A 17500-nucleotide genomic window follows, 5' to 3' on the forward strand; every position below is an offset into this window, starting at 1 on the left:
GACGGGGAGTGAGTGGGGAAGGGGGGGGTGAGGGTGTGGGTGTGACGGGGAGTGAGTGGGGAAGGGGGGGGGTGAGGGTGTGGGTGTGGGGGGGAGGAGGGGGGGGAAGGGTGAGGGTGTGGGTGTGACGGGGAGTGAGTGGGGAAGGGGGGGGGGTGAGGTGTGGGTGTGGGGGGAGGAGGGGGGGAAGGGGTGAGGGTGTGGGTGTGACGGGGAGTGAGGGGGGAAGGGGGGGGGTGAGGGTGTGGGTGTGACGGGGAGTGAGGGGGGAAGCTGAGGGGGGGTGAGGGTGTGGGTGTGACGGGGAGTGAGGGGGGAAGGGGGGGGGTGAGGGTGTGGGAGTGAGGGGGGAAGGGGGGGTGAGGGTGTGGGTGTGACGGGGAGTGAGGGGGGAAGGGGGGGGTGAGGGTGTGGGTGTGACGGGGAGTGAGGGGGGAAGGGGGGGGGGGTGAGGGTGTGGGTGTGACGGGGAGTGAGGGGGGAAGCTGAGGGGGGGTCATGGTGGGTTGCTTTTTGATTTTTTTTTTTCTTTCTGTTCTGTTGAAGTGATGGTTTTTAGAACTACAAGAAGTAGAATGGTGTGAAGTTGTTTATTTTCACCTTTTGTTCTGTAGAACTGATTGTCATGAGAAAGTTCCAGAAAACATGAGTTTAGGGGGATATATATATTTTTTTCTCCATTTTGTTTTGTATAACTCTTAAGTGATGGTTTTGAGAATTACGGGAAGGTAAGTGGAGGGGGATTGTTTTTCTTCTTCTTCCCTTTTGTTCTTAAGAAGCACTAGAAAACTGATAGGTTTGAGAAAGTTCTGCAAAAAGGTGAGTGTAAGGGGATAGTTTTTTTTGTTTATTCTCCTTTTTGTTCTGTTCAAGTGATAGTTTTTAAGAACTGCCAGACATGGTGAGTTCAGGGGGATGTTCTTCCTTCTTTCTTTCTTTCTTTCGTTCCATAGGATGGTGGTGGTGTGTCCATCGAGATCGATGATGACCATCGTTGTCATCCAGATGGGGGATGGGGGGAGGGTGGTGGTGGGGTGGGGGGGAGGATGCTCATGAATCTATCTGTGAGTGCGCAGATGGCTGAATAGTCCAATCTGCGCACGAAATGTTCGCTGACAGTTGGGGCAGACAAAGACAGGCATATCATTGTCAGGGAGCTTGTTTGCCCGTGACTTTCTGGCCTGCCTCTTCTCAACAGCTGCAGCAGTCCTGTTGGCCTCGCACAACTTGGCGCCTTTGTGCACAGCAGCGCGCCATTTGTCACGGTCCACTGCAGATTCCTCCCAGGAGTCAGGGTTGATATCAAATGCTTTCAGAGAAACTTTCAGAGTATCTCTGAAGTGCTTCTTCTGACCTCCATGTGATCTCTTCCCTTGTTCAGTTGTTGCAGCTCGCCATAGAAGAGCCTTTTGGGCAGCCGATGGTCTGGCATGCGCGCCACGTGTCCAGCCCAGCGAAGCTGGGACTGCATCAGGATGGTGAAGATGCTGGGAAGGGTGGCTTTTGCGAGCACCTCTGTGTCTGGGGTCCTGTCTTGCCACTTGATGTTCAGTAGCTTCCTGAGGCATGTTGTGTGGAAGCTTCTTGGCATGTCGTTGGTACACTGTCCAAGTTTCGCAGCCGTACAGTAGTGTGGGGAGAACTACTGCTCTGTAGACCTTTAGCTTGGTCTCAAGACTAATGCCTCTTCTGTTCCAGACATTGCATTGAGTCTACCAAAAGTTGCGCTTGCTCTTGCAATCCTGACGTTCACTTCATCGTCGATGGTCACATTTTGTGACAGTGTGCTGCCAAGGTATGTGAACCGCTCCACCGCACTGAGTCTCTGACCGTTGACTGTGATGTTGGGCTCAACGTAGGGTTTCCCTGGGGCTGGCTGATGGAGAACTTCAGTTTTCCTCGTGCTGATGGTAAGGCCGAAGTTCCTGCTGGCAGTGGCAAACTTGTCGACGCTGAGTTGCATGTCAGCTTCAGATCCAGCGTTGAGGGCACAATTATCAGCAAACAAAAAGTCTCTGATGATGTCTGTCATGACCTTCGTTTTTGCTTGAAGCCTTCTGAGGTTAAACAGCTTGCCATCTGTTCGGTACTTTAGGCCGATTCCAACATCACCATCTCTGAAGGCATCAGTAAGCATTGCAGAGAACATGAGGCTGAACAGCGTTGGAGCCAGGATGCAGCCTTGCTTGACACCATTTGTGACAGCAAAAGGAGCAGATGTTTCGCCATTGTCCTGGACTCGAGCCTGCATGCCTTCATGGAATTGGCTGACCAAGGAAATAAATTTCCGAGGGCATCCGTACTTGGCCATGATCTTCCACAGTCCCTCTCTACTCACGGTGTCGAAGGCCTTAGTGAGGTCGACATAGGTGGAGAACAGATCAGCATTTTGCTCCTGACATTTCTCTTGCAGCTGCCTTGCAGCAAACACCATGTCGGTGGTTCCGCGCTTTTTCCGGAATCCACATTGGCTCTCAGGCAAATGACCTTGGTCAAGGTGTGCTGTGAGGCGGTTTAGTAGGATCCTGGCAAGTATCTTGCCTGCGATGGAGAGCAAGGAAATGCCCCGATGGTTATCACAGGCTTGCCGGTTCCCCTTTCGCTTGTACAAGTGAATGATAGATGCATCTTTGAAATCCTGGGGGATCGTCTCTTCTTTCCACATGAGTGAGTACAGCTGATGAAGCTTCTCAGTCAGCACAGTGCCTCCATCCTTGTAGACCTCTGCTGGTATGGAGTCTGAGCCAGGTGCTTTGCCACTGGATAGCAGACGGATTGCTTTCTGGGTCTCAAGAAGTGTTGGCGGATCGTCCAGTGCTTCGTTGGTGGGGACTTGTGGGAGACGGTCTATGGCTTCATCATTTATGGAGGAAGGGCGATTTAAGACACTGTTGAAGTGCTCAGCCCATCGTTTGAGAATGTTCTCCTCCTCGGTGATCAAGGTATTCCCATCTGCACTGAGGAGGGGGGATGATCCTGAGGATGTGGGGCCGTAGACTTCTTTTAAGGCATCATAGAACCTCTTCATATCGTGCCTGTCAGCATATCCCTGGATCTCATCAGCTTTGTCACTCAGCCACTTATCCTGCATCTGGCGTAACTTTTGCTGAACAGTCCTGCGGATGTCATTGTATGCATCCTTTTTTGATGTGGACTTTGGGTTGCTCAGGTGGGCTTGATGCAGACGGCGTTTCTCATCCAGAAGCTGCTTGATTTCATCACAGTTTTCATCAAACCAGTCTTTGTGCTTTCTGGTCATGGGTCCCAGGGTCGGTGTCTCATCTTGCTCTCTGCACTCCACAGTGCGTTGCTGTAACCGCCTTCCTCTCCGTTGAACCGATACGTTTCTTCCGCAGATTCTGCTGGATCCAGACTTCGCATACATGGGTAGACACACCCCGGGGGCCAACTGCGTGTGGCATGCACACAGCACAGTGGAGCTAGATGGCCGTCGGTGGCTCTCTTGAGCCGACGCCCTTTTATGGATTTCCGTAAGGGTGTCTAGCCACCCGCCTCACCAGTCCCAGAAGGGAGCGGTGGGAGTGCCGGTTTAGTCGTCGGCAACCCAACCCGACCCTGAACAGGTTGTACTGGATTACAGGTTACCAGTAGCAGATCTAATGACCTGACCTGACACACTCAGGATAGGATAGTTAGTTTGAGAACGACATGGTGAGTTCAGGGGGATGCTTTTCTTTCTTTCTTTCGTTCCATAGGATAGTTTGAGAACAACATGAAGGTGAATGGAAGGGGATGTTGGTTTTCATTGTTTTGTTTTTCCTTTTCATTCTGAAGGAAAGATAGTTTTTGAGATTACAAGAATGTGGTGAAGGGGGATGTTGATTTTTGTTTTGTTTTGTTTTTTTTCTTTTCGTTCTGTAGAAGTGATAGTTTTTGAGAACTGCCAGAAGGTGAGTATAAGGGGGGTGGGGTGTTTTATTATTTTTATTTTTTGTTTGGTTGAGCCGATAGTTTGAGAACTATGAGAGGGTGAGTGTATGTGGGATGTTTTTTTTGTTTTTGTTTTTTTGTTTTGTTCCTTAGAACTGATAGTTGTTGTGCTCTGTGTCATGAAGGATAGTCATTATGACAGGTAAAAGACAGTCATTACATCAGGTGCCATTGTGCACTGTCTGTGTGTGTGTGTCCATACAGGTGAAGGAAGACTACTCCAGCACCATCATCAACTCCAGGCTCATCATCTTCGGCATGAACACGGACGGGTCCCCACTGGAGGTGGATCAGCCCCGCACCGCACAAACACCCCACAGTACCCACCCTCGTTCCCACGGCAATGACACAGACAGCGACCCTGGAGGGAATAGCGAGGAGGTTGGCAGTGGCGATACCACCACCGCTGCGGCCCCGAGACAAGACGTCAACAATTCCAGAGACGCTGAAAAGTCGGACAGCACGCGCGAGAGTGAGACCCCGACGACGCAGGCCTCTAAAGCCATGGGAAGGACTGATGGCGATGGCGGTGCTGTGACGATACTCCGTGCAGGCAGAGATGCTGGGGGGAGTAAAGCGCACCAGGAGGGGGTGGGGTCAAGGACAGGTCAGGAGGGGGAGGGGAGGAAGGGGGGTGAGCAGCGACGGCCACACAGCAACAGTCTGACCAAGGAGAGCACAGGGTCAGAGGTCGTCTTCTACCCGAGCACGGAGCACTGCTTTGACCTGGAGGACAGGCTGAAGGTCAGTGAGGATGAGAGTGACCTCCCTTTGCCTGTTTGTCTCTCTTTTTTTGGTCTTGTGTGTGTGTGTGTGTTTCTTTTTAATATATTTTTTTTCTTTTCTCACCAAAAAAGTTTTTTTTCTGTGTGTGGCCCAGAAAATTTGGGACGTTTTTTCTTTTCTATGTTTTAGGGTTGTTTTTTTTTCATTTTGTGTGCCTCCAAATTTGGGACATTTTGTTTTCTGTATTTTCAGTGATGATGAATGGTGTATGAGTCTGTTCCATCTCAGTGATGATGAATGGTGTGTGAGTCTGTTCCATCTCAGTGATGATGAATGGTGTATGAGTCTGTTCATCTCAGTGATGATGAATGGTGTATGAGTCTGTTCCATCTCAGTGATGATGAATGGTGTATGAGTCTGTTCATCTCAGTGATGATGAATGGTGTGTGAGTCTGTTCCATCTCAGTGATGATGAATGGTGTATGAGTCTGTTCATCTCAGTGATGATGAATGGTGTATGAGTCTGTTCCATCTCAGTGATGATGAATGGTGTATGAGTCTGTTCCATCTCAGTGATGATGAATGGTGTATGAGTCTGTTCATCTCAGTGATGATGAATGGTGTGTGAGTCTGTTCCATCTCAGTGATGATGAATGGTGTGTGAGTCTGTTCCATCTCAGTGATGATGAATGGTGTATGAGTCTGTTCATCTCAGTGATGATGAATGGTGTATGAGTCTGTTCCATCTCAGTGATGATGAATGGTGTATGAGTCTGTTCCATCTCAGTGATGATGAATGATGTATGAGTCTGTTCCATCTCAGTGATGATGAATGGTGTATGAGTCTGTTCCATCTCAGTGATGATGAATGGTGTATGAGTCTGTTCCATCTCAGTGATGATGAATGGTGTATGAGTCTGTTCCATCTCAGTGATGATGAATGGTGTATGAGTCTGTTCCATCTCAGTGATGATGAATGGTGTAAGTCTGTTCCATCTCAGTGATGATGAATGGTGTATGAGTCTGTTCCATCTCAGTGATGATGAATGGTGTATGAGTCTGTTCCATCTCAGTGATGATGAATGGTGTATGAGTCTGTTCATCTCAGTGATGATGAATGGTGTATGAGTGTTTCATCTCTCAAAAGACGGGTGGAAAGATGGGTGTCCATTTCAGTTTGGGACTTAACTTGACAAGGCTGGCTGTTCTGACATGTATCTCTCTGTCTCTCTCTGTCTCTCTCTCTCTCTCTCTCTCTCTCTCTCTCTCTCTCTCCATATATATATCCAAGCATCAACCAGACTGAGACTAGTGAGAGATACAGACATCTTCAGTGTTGGTCAGGAGATTTGAGCAACACTCCCAGGGATGTATCTGTGAAATAGATGACTCTTGAATGAGCAACACTTCCACCAAGGATGTATCTGTGAAATAGATGACTCTTGAATGAGCAACACTTCCACCAAGGATGTATCTGTGAAATAGATGACTCTTGAATGAGCAACACTTCCACCAAGGATGTATCTGTGAAATAGATGACTCTTGAATGAGCAACACTTCCACCAGGGATGTATCTGTGAAATAGATGACTCTTGAATGAGCAACACTTCCACCAAGGATGTATCTGTGAAATAGATGACTCTTGAATGAGCAACACTCCCACCAGGGATGTATCTGTGAAATAGATGACTCTTGAATGAGCAACACTCCCAGGGATGTATCTGTGAAATAGATGACTCTTGAATGAGCAACACTCCCACCAGGGATGTATCTGTGAAATAGATGACTCTTGAATGAGCAACACTCCCACCAAGGATGTATCTGTGAAATAGATGACTCTTGAATGAGCAACACTTCCACCAGGGATGTATCTGTGAAATAGATGACTCTTGAATGAGCAACACTTCCACCAAGGATGTATCTGTGAAATAGATGACTCTTGAATGAGCAACACTTCCACCAGGGATGTATCTGTGAAATAGATGACTCTTGACTGGGTGGTCCCAGTGTTCTCATTTTAGCCCATTGCCTGCTGAACTTTGGGTTGTGTAGATGTGTACTTGTATTGATTGCTGCTAATTTTATTTTAAAAGAGTTTTGTTATTTATCACGGGAATTTTTGCCACCAAAACATGTTAAGGTCTGCACATATCACTTGCTGTTTACTTTATTGTTGTATTGTTCATAGGAATTTGTTATTAATTTTGAAATGTTGTGTTGATGTCTTCTTGTAGTTGTATCAGTTAGTGTTCATTCTATTCATTTTTGATAAAATGTTCATACAAGTTTTCACATAATTTTCATAAAAAAATGATGTGTACTGTCTTCTTGTATAGGTTCTTCTTCTTATTTTTCAACATGTTACTTCTGTAATTTATCTAAGGACTTTGTCACGCAAAAACAAATGATGTGAAAATGTCTTCTTGTGTTGGTGATTGGTTATTTTATTTATTTTTTTTATTTATCACAGGAGTCTGTCATAAAAAAAGAGTTGTTAATCACTTAATGTCTTCATGTATTGGTTGTTTCTTTTATTTATTTGAAATATATTTGTCATACAGGATTTGTCATAAAAATATCATGTTAATGTATAGGTTGTGGTTTATTTTATTTATATCTAATTTATGTTTGCTCCTGGAGTTTGTCACCAAAAAATGTTTTGTAAATGTCATCTAGTATCATTTGTTGTTTATTTTATTTATTTATATACATCTCATGGAGGAGTTTGTGTAAAAAAATCGTGTTAATGTCTTTTTTTTTTTTTTATCAGTTAATGATGGTGATGATGATGATGATATGGACATTTAAATAGCGACTCTCCTCAGAGAACATGTTTTCAATAGATATGATGATAAAATGAAAAATGACAGCTTAGTCTATAAAAACACCAGATGGAGAAAGTTGATAAAAGCTAGACTTATACAACCCACAGTACTAACCCTAGGGACTTATACAACCCACAGTACTAACCCTAGGGACTTATACAACCCACAGTACTAACCCTAGGGACTTATACAACCCACAGTACTAACCCTAGGGACTTATACAACCCACAGTACTAACCCTAGGGACTTATACAACCCACAGTACTAACCCTAGGGACTTATACAACCCACAGTACTAACCCTAGGGACTTATACAACCCACAGTACTAACCCTAGGGACTTATACAACCCACAGTACTAACCCTAGGGACTTATACAACCCACAGTACTAACCCTAGGGACTTATACAACCCACAGTACTAACCCTAGGGACTTATACAACCCACAGTTTTTATAAACTTTCTGCACAAGTTGTTAATAATTTTATTTTCTGTTTATTTATTCACATCAAATGGAGAAAGTTGATAAAAGCTAGACTTATACAACCCACAGTTTTTATCAACTTTCTGCACAAGTTGTTAATAATTTTATTTTCTGTTTATTTATTCACATCAAATGGAGAAAGTTTATAAAAGCTAGACTTATACAACCCACAGTTTTTATAAACTTTCTGCACAAGTTGTTAATAATTTTATTTTCTGTTTATTTATTCACATCAAATGGAGAAAGTTGATAAAAGGTTAAACAAACCCACAGTTTTTTAAATTTTTTTTATTAAACTTTCTCACAAGCTGTTCATGATTTTATTTCTATGTAATGATTATGTTTATTTACAGGAGTTTGTGACGTCGTTGTTTTTTGTGCTGGAGGGAAAGAGGTTGGAGAGGACGTTTGAACGCAGCGATCGTCTGATGCTTCTGTGTGCTCCTTTCGAGAAGAAGGATTACATTGGGGTGGACACCGATACTAAGTGAGTTCGGTGCATTGAGTTTTTAAAATTTTCTTTTTCTTTTTTTTTTTTTTTTTTTTACAGTGTTTAGCAAATTTTTTGCAACAATATTGATAAAGAAATATTGATGATGATAATGATAGTGATAATGATAATAATGATAATCATTGTCCATTTTTATAGCACTTTTGAACCTCTCAAAGAGCTTTGCAGTAATATATCAGGAACACAGACCAGACAAGTACTTGCACACACATACGCACATGCTCACACATGCATGTACACACACACACACACACACACACACACACACACACACACACACACACATATATATATATATGGAATGAAATCCCTGCCAAGCAGATGCCTGACAAGCAGCGCAACCCAACGCGCTTAGTCAGGCCTTGAGAAAAACAACAACAAAAAACAACACCACCAAAACTTTAAAAAAAACTCAAAAAAAAAACAACAACACCAAAACTTTAAAAAAAACAACCCCCCCCCCCCCCAAAACCCCCAAAAAACAAAACTTAAAAAAAGAAAAAAACCAAAAAAAACAAACCCAAAATAAAATAACAAAACTTAAAAAAAAAAAAGAAAAAAAGAAGAAAAAGAAACAAAAAAAAGATACATAAAAATACTACTACTACTATTTATAAGGCGCAAAACCTTGATGAAGTCAATTCTAAGCGCGCACACACACACACACACACACACACAAATAAGCAAATAAATGTAAAACATGCCAGCAAAATCAAAGCATATGATGAGATCTAATCTTAGTAAGCCAACATAATTTGATTAATTGTTCTCCAACAGTGTGTAAGCAGGGGAAAATGCACACATGCATTCATGCTTTTCTTTTAATATTCCTGCATCTGATGAAAGTTATTAGACAAAAATGGACAGGGTTTTATCGTATTGTATTATGACATCAAAAGTGCACGCACAATTGCATGTAAGCTATGAATACCAGTCTACCAGAGTAAACACTTAGATACACACATGTGCACACTCATCGCACTCTCACATACACACAAAACACCAGTCTACAAGAGTGAACACCTAGATACACACATGTGCATACTCATCACACCCCCACATACACACAAAACACCAGTCTACAAGAGTGAACACCTAGATACACACATGTGCATACTCATCACACTCTCACATACACACAAAACACCAGTCTACAAGAGTGAACACCTAGATACACACATGTGCATACTCATCACACTCTCACATACACACAAAACACCAGTCTACAAGAGTGAACACCTAGATACACACATGTGCATACTCATCACACCCCCACATACACACAAAACACCAGTCTACAAGAGTGAACACTTAGATACACACATGTGCATACTCATCACACTCTCACATACACACAAAATATACGCTCTTACAAACTCATCTGCTGGTGAAGTTCAGGGTAGTATATTGTTGTCATGGTGTTGTCTGTGAAATTGTATGTTTCGGTTAAATGTGCGAAAGGCTGTGGGAATGAATTAGTTCATGTGATGCGATGTTCTTGGGCATGGAGCTAAACCTGTCACTTCTGTCTGACCGTCCACAGCTGATGTGATAATGTAGTGGAGTGATGGCCTATAGGTAACGCGTCCGCCTAGGAAACGAGAGAATCTGAGCGCACTGGTTTGAATCATGGCTCAGCCGCCGATATTTTTTCCCCCTCCACTAGACCTTGAGTGGTGGTCTGGACGCTAGTCATTCGATGAGACGACAAACTGAGGTCTTGTGTGCAGCATGCAGTTAGTGCATGTAAAAGAACCCATGGCAAAAAAAAAGGTTGTCCCTGGCAAAATTCTGTAGAAAAATCCACTTTGATAGGAGAGCAGCCTGAATTTCACACAGAGAAATCTGTTATGACAAAAAGAGTAATACAGTACAATACAATGTGTTAATCTGTGTGTAGCATGGAGTGTTTCTGCCTGGGCTGACACGTGTTTGAACAGGCGTTTTGTGTGCTGTCTGCCTGACCGTCTACTACTGATGTGATAATGTAATGGGTGTGTTAATCTGTGTGTAGCACGGAGTGTTTCCACCTGGGCTGACGTGTATTTGAACAGGTGTTTTGTGTGCCGTCTGTCTGACAAGTCTGTTACTAGTGTTGTCATGTAATGGGTGTGTCAGTCTGTGTGTAGCACGGAGTGTTTCCACCTGGGCTGACGTGTATTTGAACAGGTGTTTTGTGTGCCGTCTGTCTGACAAGTCTGTTACTAGTGTTGTCATGTAATGGGTGTCAGAGATGAAAACATGGTGACTACTGGACCTTTTAAAACTTGAAGATGATAAAATGTGGTGTCAAAAAGTCACAGACCAGAAATGTTGTGTTTTTATCTTTCTCTTGAGGTACCTTTGGTTTTACACCACCTTTTATCATTTAAAGGGTGTGTTAATCTGTGTGTAGCACAGAGTGTTTCCACCTGGGCTGACGTGTGTTTGAACAGGTGTTTTGTGTGCTGTCTGTCTAACTGTCTACCGCTGATGTTGTCATGTTAAGGGTGTGTTAATCTGTGTGTAGCACAGAGTGTTTCCGCCTGGGCTGACGTGTGTTTGAACAGGTGTTTTGTGTGCTTCAGGTCCTTCAAGAAGAAGTGCATGGGCCGTCTACGCAAACACCTGGGCGACCTGTGTCTTCAGGCCGGGCTTCCAGGGGAGGCCATCCTCCACTACCAGACGTCCTTAGACCTCCTGCGCTCTGTGAACGACTTCCTGTGGATGGGGGGTAAGTGGATCTTCTTCGTCTTCGTCCTTAGACCTCCTGCGCTCTGTGAACGACTTCCTGTGGATGGGGGGTAAGTGGATCTTCTTCGTCTTCGTCCTTAGACCTCCTGCGCTCTGTGAACGACTTCCTGTGGATGGGGGGTAAGTGGATCTTCTTCGTCTTCGTCCTTAGACCTCCTGCGCTCTGTGAACGACTTCCTGTGGATGTGGGGTAAGTGGATCTTCTTTGTCTTCGTCCTTAGACCTCCTGCGCTCTGTGAACGACTTCCTGTGGGGGGGTAAGTGGATCTTCTTCGTCTTCGTTCTTAGACCTCCTGCGCTCTGTGAACGACTTCCTGTGGATGGGGGGTAAGTGGATCTTCTTTGTCTTCGTCCTTAGACCTCCTGCGCTCTGTGAACGACTTCCTGTGGATTGGGGGGTAAGTGGATCTTCTTTGTCTTCGTCCTTAGACCTCCTGCGCTCTGTGAACGACTTCCTGTGGATGGGGGGTAAGTGGATCTTCTTTGTCTTCGTTCGTGGGCTGCGACTCCCATGTTCACTTGTATTTGTGTTTGTTTGTATTGTATTTCTTTTTATCACAACAGATTTCTCTGTGTGAAATTCTTGTTTGTATTGTATTTCTTTTTATCACAACAGATTTCTCTGTGTGAAATTCTTGTTTGTATTGTATTTCTTTTTATCACAACAGATTTCTCTGTGTGAAATTCTTGTTTGTATTGTATTTCTTTTTATCACAACAGATTTCTCTGTGTGAAATTCTTGTTTGTATTGTATTTCTTTTTATCACAACAGATTTCTCTGTGTGAAATTCTTGTTTGTATTGTATTTCTTTTTATCACAACAGATTTCTCTGTGTGAAATTCTTGTTTGTATTGTATTTCTTTTTATCACAACAGATTTCTCTGTGTGAAATTCTTGTTTGTATTGTATTTCTTTTTATCACAACAGATTTCTCTGTGTGAAATTCAGGCTGCTCTCCCCAGGGAGAGCGCATCACTACACTACAGCGCCACCCATTTTTTTGTATTTTTTCCTGCATGCAGTTTTATTTGTTTTTCCTATCAAAGTTGATTTTTCTACAGAATTGTGCCAGGAACAACCCTTTTGTTGCCGTGGGTTCTTTTACGTGCACTAAGTGCATGCTGCACACAGGACCTCGGTTTATCGTCTCATCCGAATGACCGTCCAGACCACCACTCAAGGTCTAGTGGACGGGGAGAAAATATCGGATTTGAACCAGTGTGCTCAAATTCTCTCGCTTCCTATGCGGAGGAGTTACCTGTAGGTCATCACTCCACTTGTATGATGATTGTGTTTGACTGTGACCATCAGAACAGCAGAGAAGGTAACTGCTGTCCCAACTATATGGGCTGGGGTTAATGGAGAGTGTCTTGCTCAAGTTACATCCCCACTATCTTGGCCAAGAGGGTTTTAGGACAGTCGGTGTTTGGATGGTTCCCAAAGGCCAGCTAGCCCCTAAGGCTGCAGCACCAAGAGCCAGTGCAGCTTTGCATCCTAATTTGAGAGTCAGCAGAACGAAGAAAAGAATAAATGAAAAGATACAAAAGATACACACACGTATATAAAAAAGCAAAACAGGGTGAGTGAAACTGGACTTCTTTGTAATGGTGACACCATGACTGTCTATGACTCACATTCCTTTTGAATATGTAAGGAAATTATAAATGATGTGGACAGTGATGAAAAACACACACATAATATAATACAAGAAAGCAAAACAGAGAGTGAAACTGGACTTCTTTGTAATGGCCACACCATGATGGTCTCTGACTTACAGTCCTTTTGAATCTTCAGGAAATTATGAATGATGCAGACAGTGATGAAGAAAACTTTACAATGATTCAGAAGATACTGTATTATGATTGTATTGCTCTTTTTTTGTCACAACATTCACAACAGATTTCTCTGTGTGATAATTGTGACGAAGAAAACTTTACAATGATTCAGAAGATATTGTATTATGATTGTATTGCTCTTTTTTTTGTCACAACAGATTTCTCTGTGTGATAATTGTGATGAAGAAGAGACTGAGGCTTATTGCTCCAGTTTTGTTTGTTGCATTTTTGAATGCTTGTGACTTTGGTTTGTTTGCAGAAATACTCACAAAATATTATAAACATATAATGTTTTCAATAAATACGCAACAAATCACAAAGCGAGTCCATTTTTTTTCCATTTCCTTGTGAAAGTACAACTTTTTATCATCGTGACTCCTTTTTTAAATTTTTTTATATTTCCTTGTGAAAGTGGAACTTATTATTCATCAGTTTATGTAATTTGACGGATAAATTCCACCAAATAGAGAAAGCTGCAGAAGCTTTAAGTGTACACTGTACTGACACAGACTGATTTTCCTCTCGGCGCATGGAATACAGCTGACCACAAAAAGTGACGGCAGCTGTCAAGGGAGTTAGTTAACCAATAACATTTTCTGGTGCAGCATGTTACGAAGGATTGTGCTCGGCATCTGTGGTGCTGACCAAGGCTCACAGCAAACCGGCACCAGCATTACGACGTAACCAGTCCTTCTCCGTGAAACGAGGCACGTCTTCTCCCGACCTGAAGCATAAGACTTCCACAGGTGGGTGTGGTGTGATGGAGTGAAATGTGTAGTGTTAAACTTCCACAGGTGGGTGTGGTGTGATGTAGTGAAATGTGTAGTGTTAAACCACCACAGGTGGGTGTGGTGTGATGGAGTGAAATGTGTAGTGTTAAACCACCACAGGTGGGTGTCTTGTGATGTAGTGAAATGTGTAGTGTTAAACCACCACAGGTGGGTGCGGTGTGATGGAGTGAAATGTGTAGTGTTAAACCACCACAGGTGGGTGTGGTGTGATGTAGTGAAATGTGTAGTGTTAAACCACCACGGGTGGGTGTGGTGTGATGGAGTGAAATGTGTAGTGTTAAACCACCACAGGTGGGTGTGGTGTGATGTAGTGAAATGTGTAGTGTTAAACCACCACGGGTGGGTGTGGTGTGATGGAGTGAAATGTGTAGTGTTAAACCACCACAGGTGGGTGTGGTGTGATGTAGTGAAATGTGTAGTGTTAAACCACCACAGGTGGGTGTGGTGTGATGGAGTGAAATGTGTAGTGTTAAACCACCACAGGTTCGTGTGGTGTGATGTAGTGAAATGTGTAGTGTTAAACCACCACAGGTGGGTGTGGTGTGATGGAGTGAAATGTGTAGTGTTAAACCACCACAGGTGGGTGTGGTGTGATGTAGTGAAATGTGTAGTGTTAAACCACCACAGGTGGGTGTGGTGTGATGGAGTGAAATGTGTAGTGTTAAACCACCACAGGTGGGTGTCTTGTGATGTAGTGAAATGTGTAGTGTTAAACCACCACAGGTGGGTGTGGTGTGATGGAGTGAAATGTGTAGTGTTAAACCACCACAGGTGGGTGTCTTGTGATGTAGTGAAATGTGTAGTGTTAAACCACCACAGGTGGGTGTGGTGTGATGTAGTGAAATGTGTAGTGTTAAACCACCACAGGTGGGTGTCTTGTGATGGAGTGAAATGTGTAGTGTTAAACCACCACAGGTGGGTGTGGTGTGATGGAGTGAAATGTGTAGTGTTAAACCACCACAGGTGGGTGTGGTGTGATGTAGTGAAATGTGTAGTGTTAAACCACCACAGGTTCGTGTGGTGTGATGTTGTGAAATGTGTAGTGTTAAACCACCACAGGTGGGTGTGGTGTGATGTAGTGAAATGTGTAGTGTTAAACTTCCACAGGTGGGTGCGGTGTGATGTAGTGAAATGTGTAGTGTTAAACCACCACAGGTGGGTGTGGTGTGATGTAGTGAAATGTGTAGTGTTAAACCACCACAGGTGGGTGTGGTGTGATGTAGTGAAATGTGTAGTGTTAAACCACCACAGGTGGGTGTCTTGTGATGTAGTGAAATGTGTAGTGTTAAACCACCACAGGTGGGTGTGGTGTGATGGAGTGAAATGTGTAGTGTTAAACCACCACAGGTGGGTGTGGTGTGATGTAGTGAAATGTGTAGTGTTAAACCACCACAGGTGGGTGTGGTGTGATGGAGTGAAATGTGTAGTGTTAAACCACCACAGGTGGGTGTGGTGTGATGTAGTGAAATGTGTAGTGTTAAACCACCACAGGTGGGTGTGGTGTGATGTAGTGAAATGTGTAGTGTTAAACCACCACAGGTTCGTGTGGTGTGATGTTGTGAAATGTGTAGTGTTAAACCACCACAGGTGGGTGTGGTGTGATGGAGTGAAATGTGTAGTGTTAAACCACCACAGGTGGGTGTGGTGTGATGTAGTGAAATGTGTAGTGTTAAACCACCACAGGTGGGTGTGGTGTGATGGAGTGAAATGTGTAGTGTTAAACCACCACAGGTGGGTGTGGTGTGATGTAGTGAAATGTGTAGTGTTAAACCACCACAGGTGGGTGTCTTGTGATGTAGTGAAATGTGTAGTGTTAAACCACCACAGGTGGGTGTGGTGTGATGGAGTGAAATGTGTAGTGTTAAACCACCACAGGTTCGTGTGGTGTGATGTTGTGAAATGTGTAGTGTTAAACCAGCACAGGTGGGTGTGGTGTGATGGAGTGAAATGTGTAGTGTTAAACCACCACATGTGGGTGTCTTGTGACAGAGTGAAATGTGTAGTGTTGGTCGTCTTGGTCTTACTTGAAAACGCAGTTCTTTAATTGTATTGAAGGGGGAACAACATCATACCATTCATTTGTTCTTGCTCTGTGTGTGTTGTTTGTGTGTGTGTGTGTGTCATCATCATCATCATCATCATTATTAATATCATAATCAGTATATTATTCTTCTTTTTGAAATTAATTTTTTTTATAATATGTTGTCATCTGATCATTGTTATTATCATTATTGTTGTTGTTGTTGTTGTTTTGTTGTTGTTGTTGTCATCAGTTTTCTTCTTCTTCTACTTCCTCAACTTTTTCTGACTGTTCTTCTTCTTCTTATTATTATCAGTATTTTTCTTCTACTTTTTCTACTTGTTATTTTTGTTGTTATTCTTCCTCTTATCCTGATCTCAGCGTGTTGAGTTAGCCTGGTGATGAGGCATCAGCCTGATCCGATGTGGTGAAGCGTACATGGATGGCTTCGTCCAAATGCAGTGGTGCCTCCTTGAGAAACTGAAACTGAAACTGATCATGATCATGCGAAATAGCAGAGTGGTTAAAGTGTTGGACTTTCAGTCTGAGGGTCCTGGGTTTGAATCTCGGTGACGGTGCCTGGTGGGTAAAGGGTGGAGATTTTTCTGATCTCCCAGGTCAACGTATGTGCAGGCCTGCCAGTGCCTGAACCCCTTTCTTGTGTATACACATGCAGAAGATCAAATATGCATGTTAAAGATCCTGTAATCCATGTCAGTGTTCGGTGGGTTATGGAAACAAGAACATACCCAGCATGCACACTCCTGAAAATGGAGTATGGCTGCCTACATGGCGGGGTAAATAAACAAAACTGTGTATATCATACATGTAACATGTTAAATGTTACATGTTTGTCTGAGTGTGTAGGCGTGCGTGCCTGAAATCTGATTGAATGACACAGGAAGCGAATGATAAGCGCCCAGTGGTGTCGGTCGGCTCTACCCAGGTGGGCAGCCTGTTGTGTAAATGACCCCGTGTTTGTAAAGCGCTTAGAGCTTGGTCTCCGACAGGATAGGCGCTATATAAGTTTCCATATCAATCAGTAGGATAGGCGCTATATAAGTTTCCATATCAGTCAGTGACTGATGTATGTCTGCAGCAGGACCCCTCAGGCAGCAGGGCAGTGTGGGGAGCTTTGCCAACGGCGTGGATCATCTGGAGCAGGAGACTGCACTGCACTGTCTGAACCCTGATGACATCATTGAGAAATACAAAGAGGCTATCACCAACTACAGCAAGGTTGTGTGTGTGTGTGTGTGTGTGTGTGTGTGTGTGTGTGTGTGTGTGTGTGAGAGAGAGACATCATTAAGAAATACAAAGAGGCTATCACCAACTACAGCAAGGTTGTGTGTGTGTGTGTGTGGTGTGTGTGTGTCTGTGTGTCTGTGTGTGTGTGTGTGTGTGTGTGATGCGACATCATTGAGAAATACAAAGAGGCTATCACCAACTACAGCAAGGTTGTGTGTGTGTGTGTGTGTGTGTGTGTGTGTGTGTGTGTGTGTGTGTGTGTGTGTGTGTGTGATGCGACATCATTGAGAAATACAAAGAGGCTGTCACCAACTACAGCAAGGTTGTGTGTGTGTGTGTGTGTCTCTCTCTCTCTCTCTGTGTGTGTGTGTGTGTG

At 43.8% G+C, this 17500-nt stretch overlaps 1 protein-coding gene across 6 annotated transcripts in view; it reads left to right on the top strand.

Moving 5' to 3' along the window:
* LOC143277130 (trafficking protein particle complex subunit 9-like) overlaps positions 1-17500 on the top strand; it is a 95096-nt gene that overhangs the window by 4407 nt on the left and 73189 nt on the right. For 5 of the 6 annotated variants that reach the window (XR_013053685.1, XR_013053684.1, XR_013053682.1 and 2 more), the window contains exons 3-7: positions 4156-4695; positions 8339-8472; positions 11064-11209; positions 13671-13811; positions 16976-17115. Coding sequence is in view for 2 of the 6 variants with exons in the window: in XM_076581869.1 (XP_076437984.1) it covers positions 4156-4695; positions 8339-8472; positions 11064-11209; positions 13671-13811; positions 16976-17115 (1101 nt within the window). In the remaining 4 variants the exon portion in view is untranslated. The remainder of the gene's footprint in view (positions 1-4155; positions 4696-8338; positions 8473-11063; positions 11210-13670; positions 13812-16975; positions 17116-17500) is intronic. The other variant, XM_076581871.1, reaches the window with a different exon arrangement.

Source organism: Babylonia areolata, chromosome 33, assembly GCF_041734735.1.
Source record: "Babylonia areolata isolate BAREFJ2019XMU chromosome 33, ASM4173473v1, whole genome shotgun sequence".
NCBI classification, from domain to species: domain Eukaryota; kingdom Metazoa; phylum Mollusca; class Gastropoda; order Neogastropoda; family Buccinidae; genus Babylonia; species Babylonia areolata.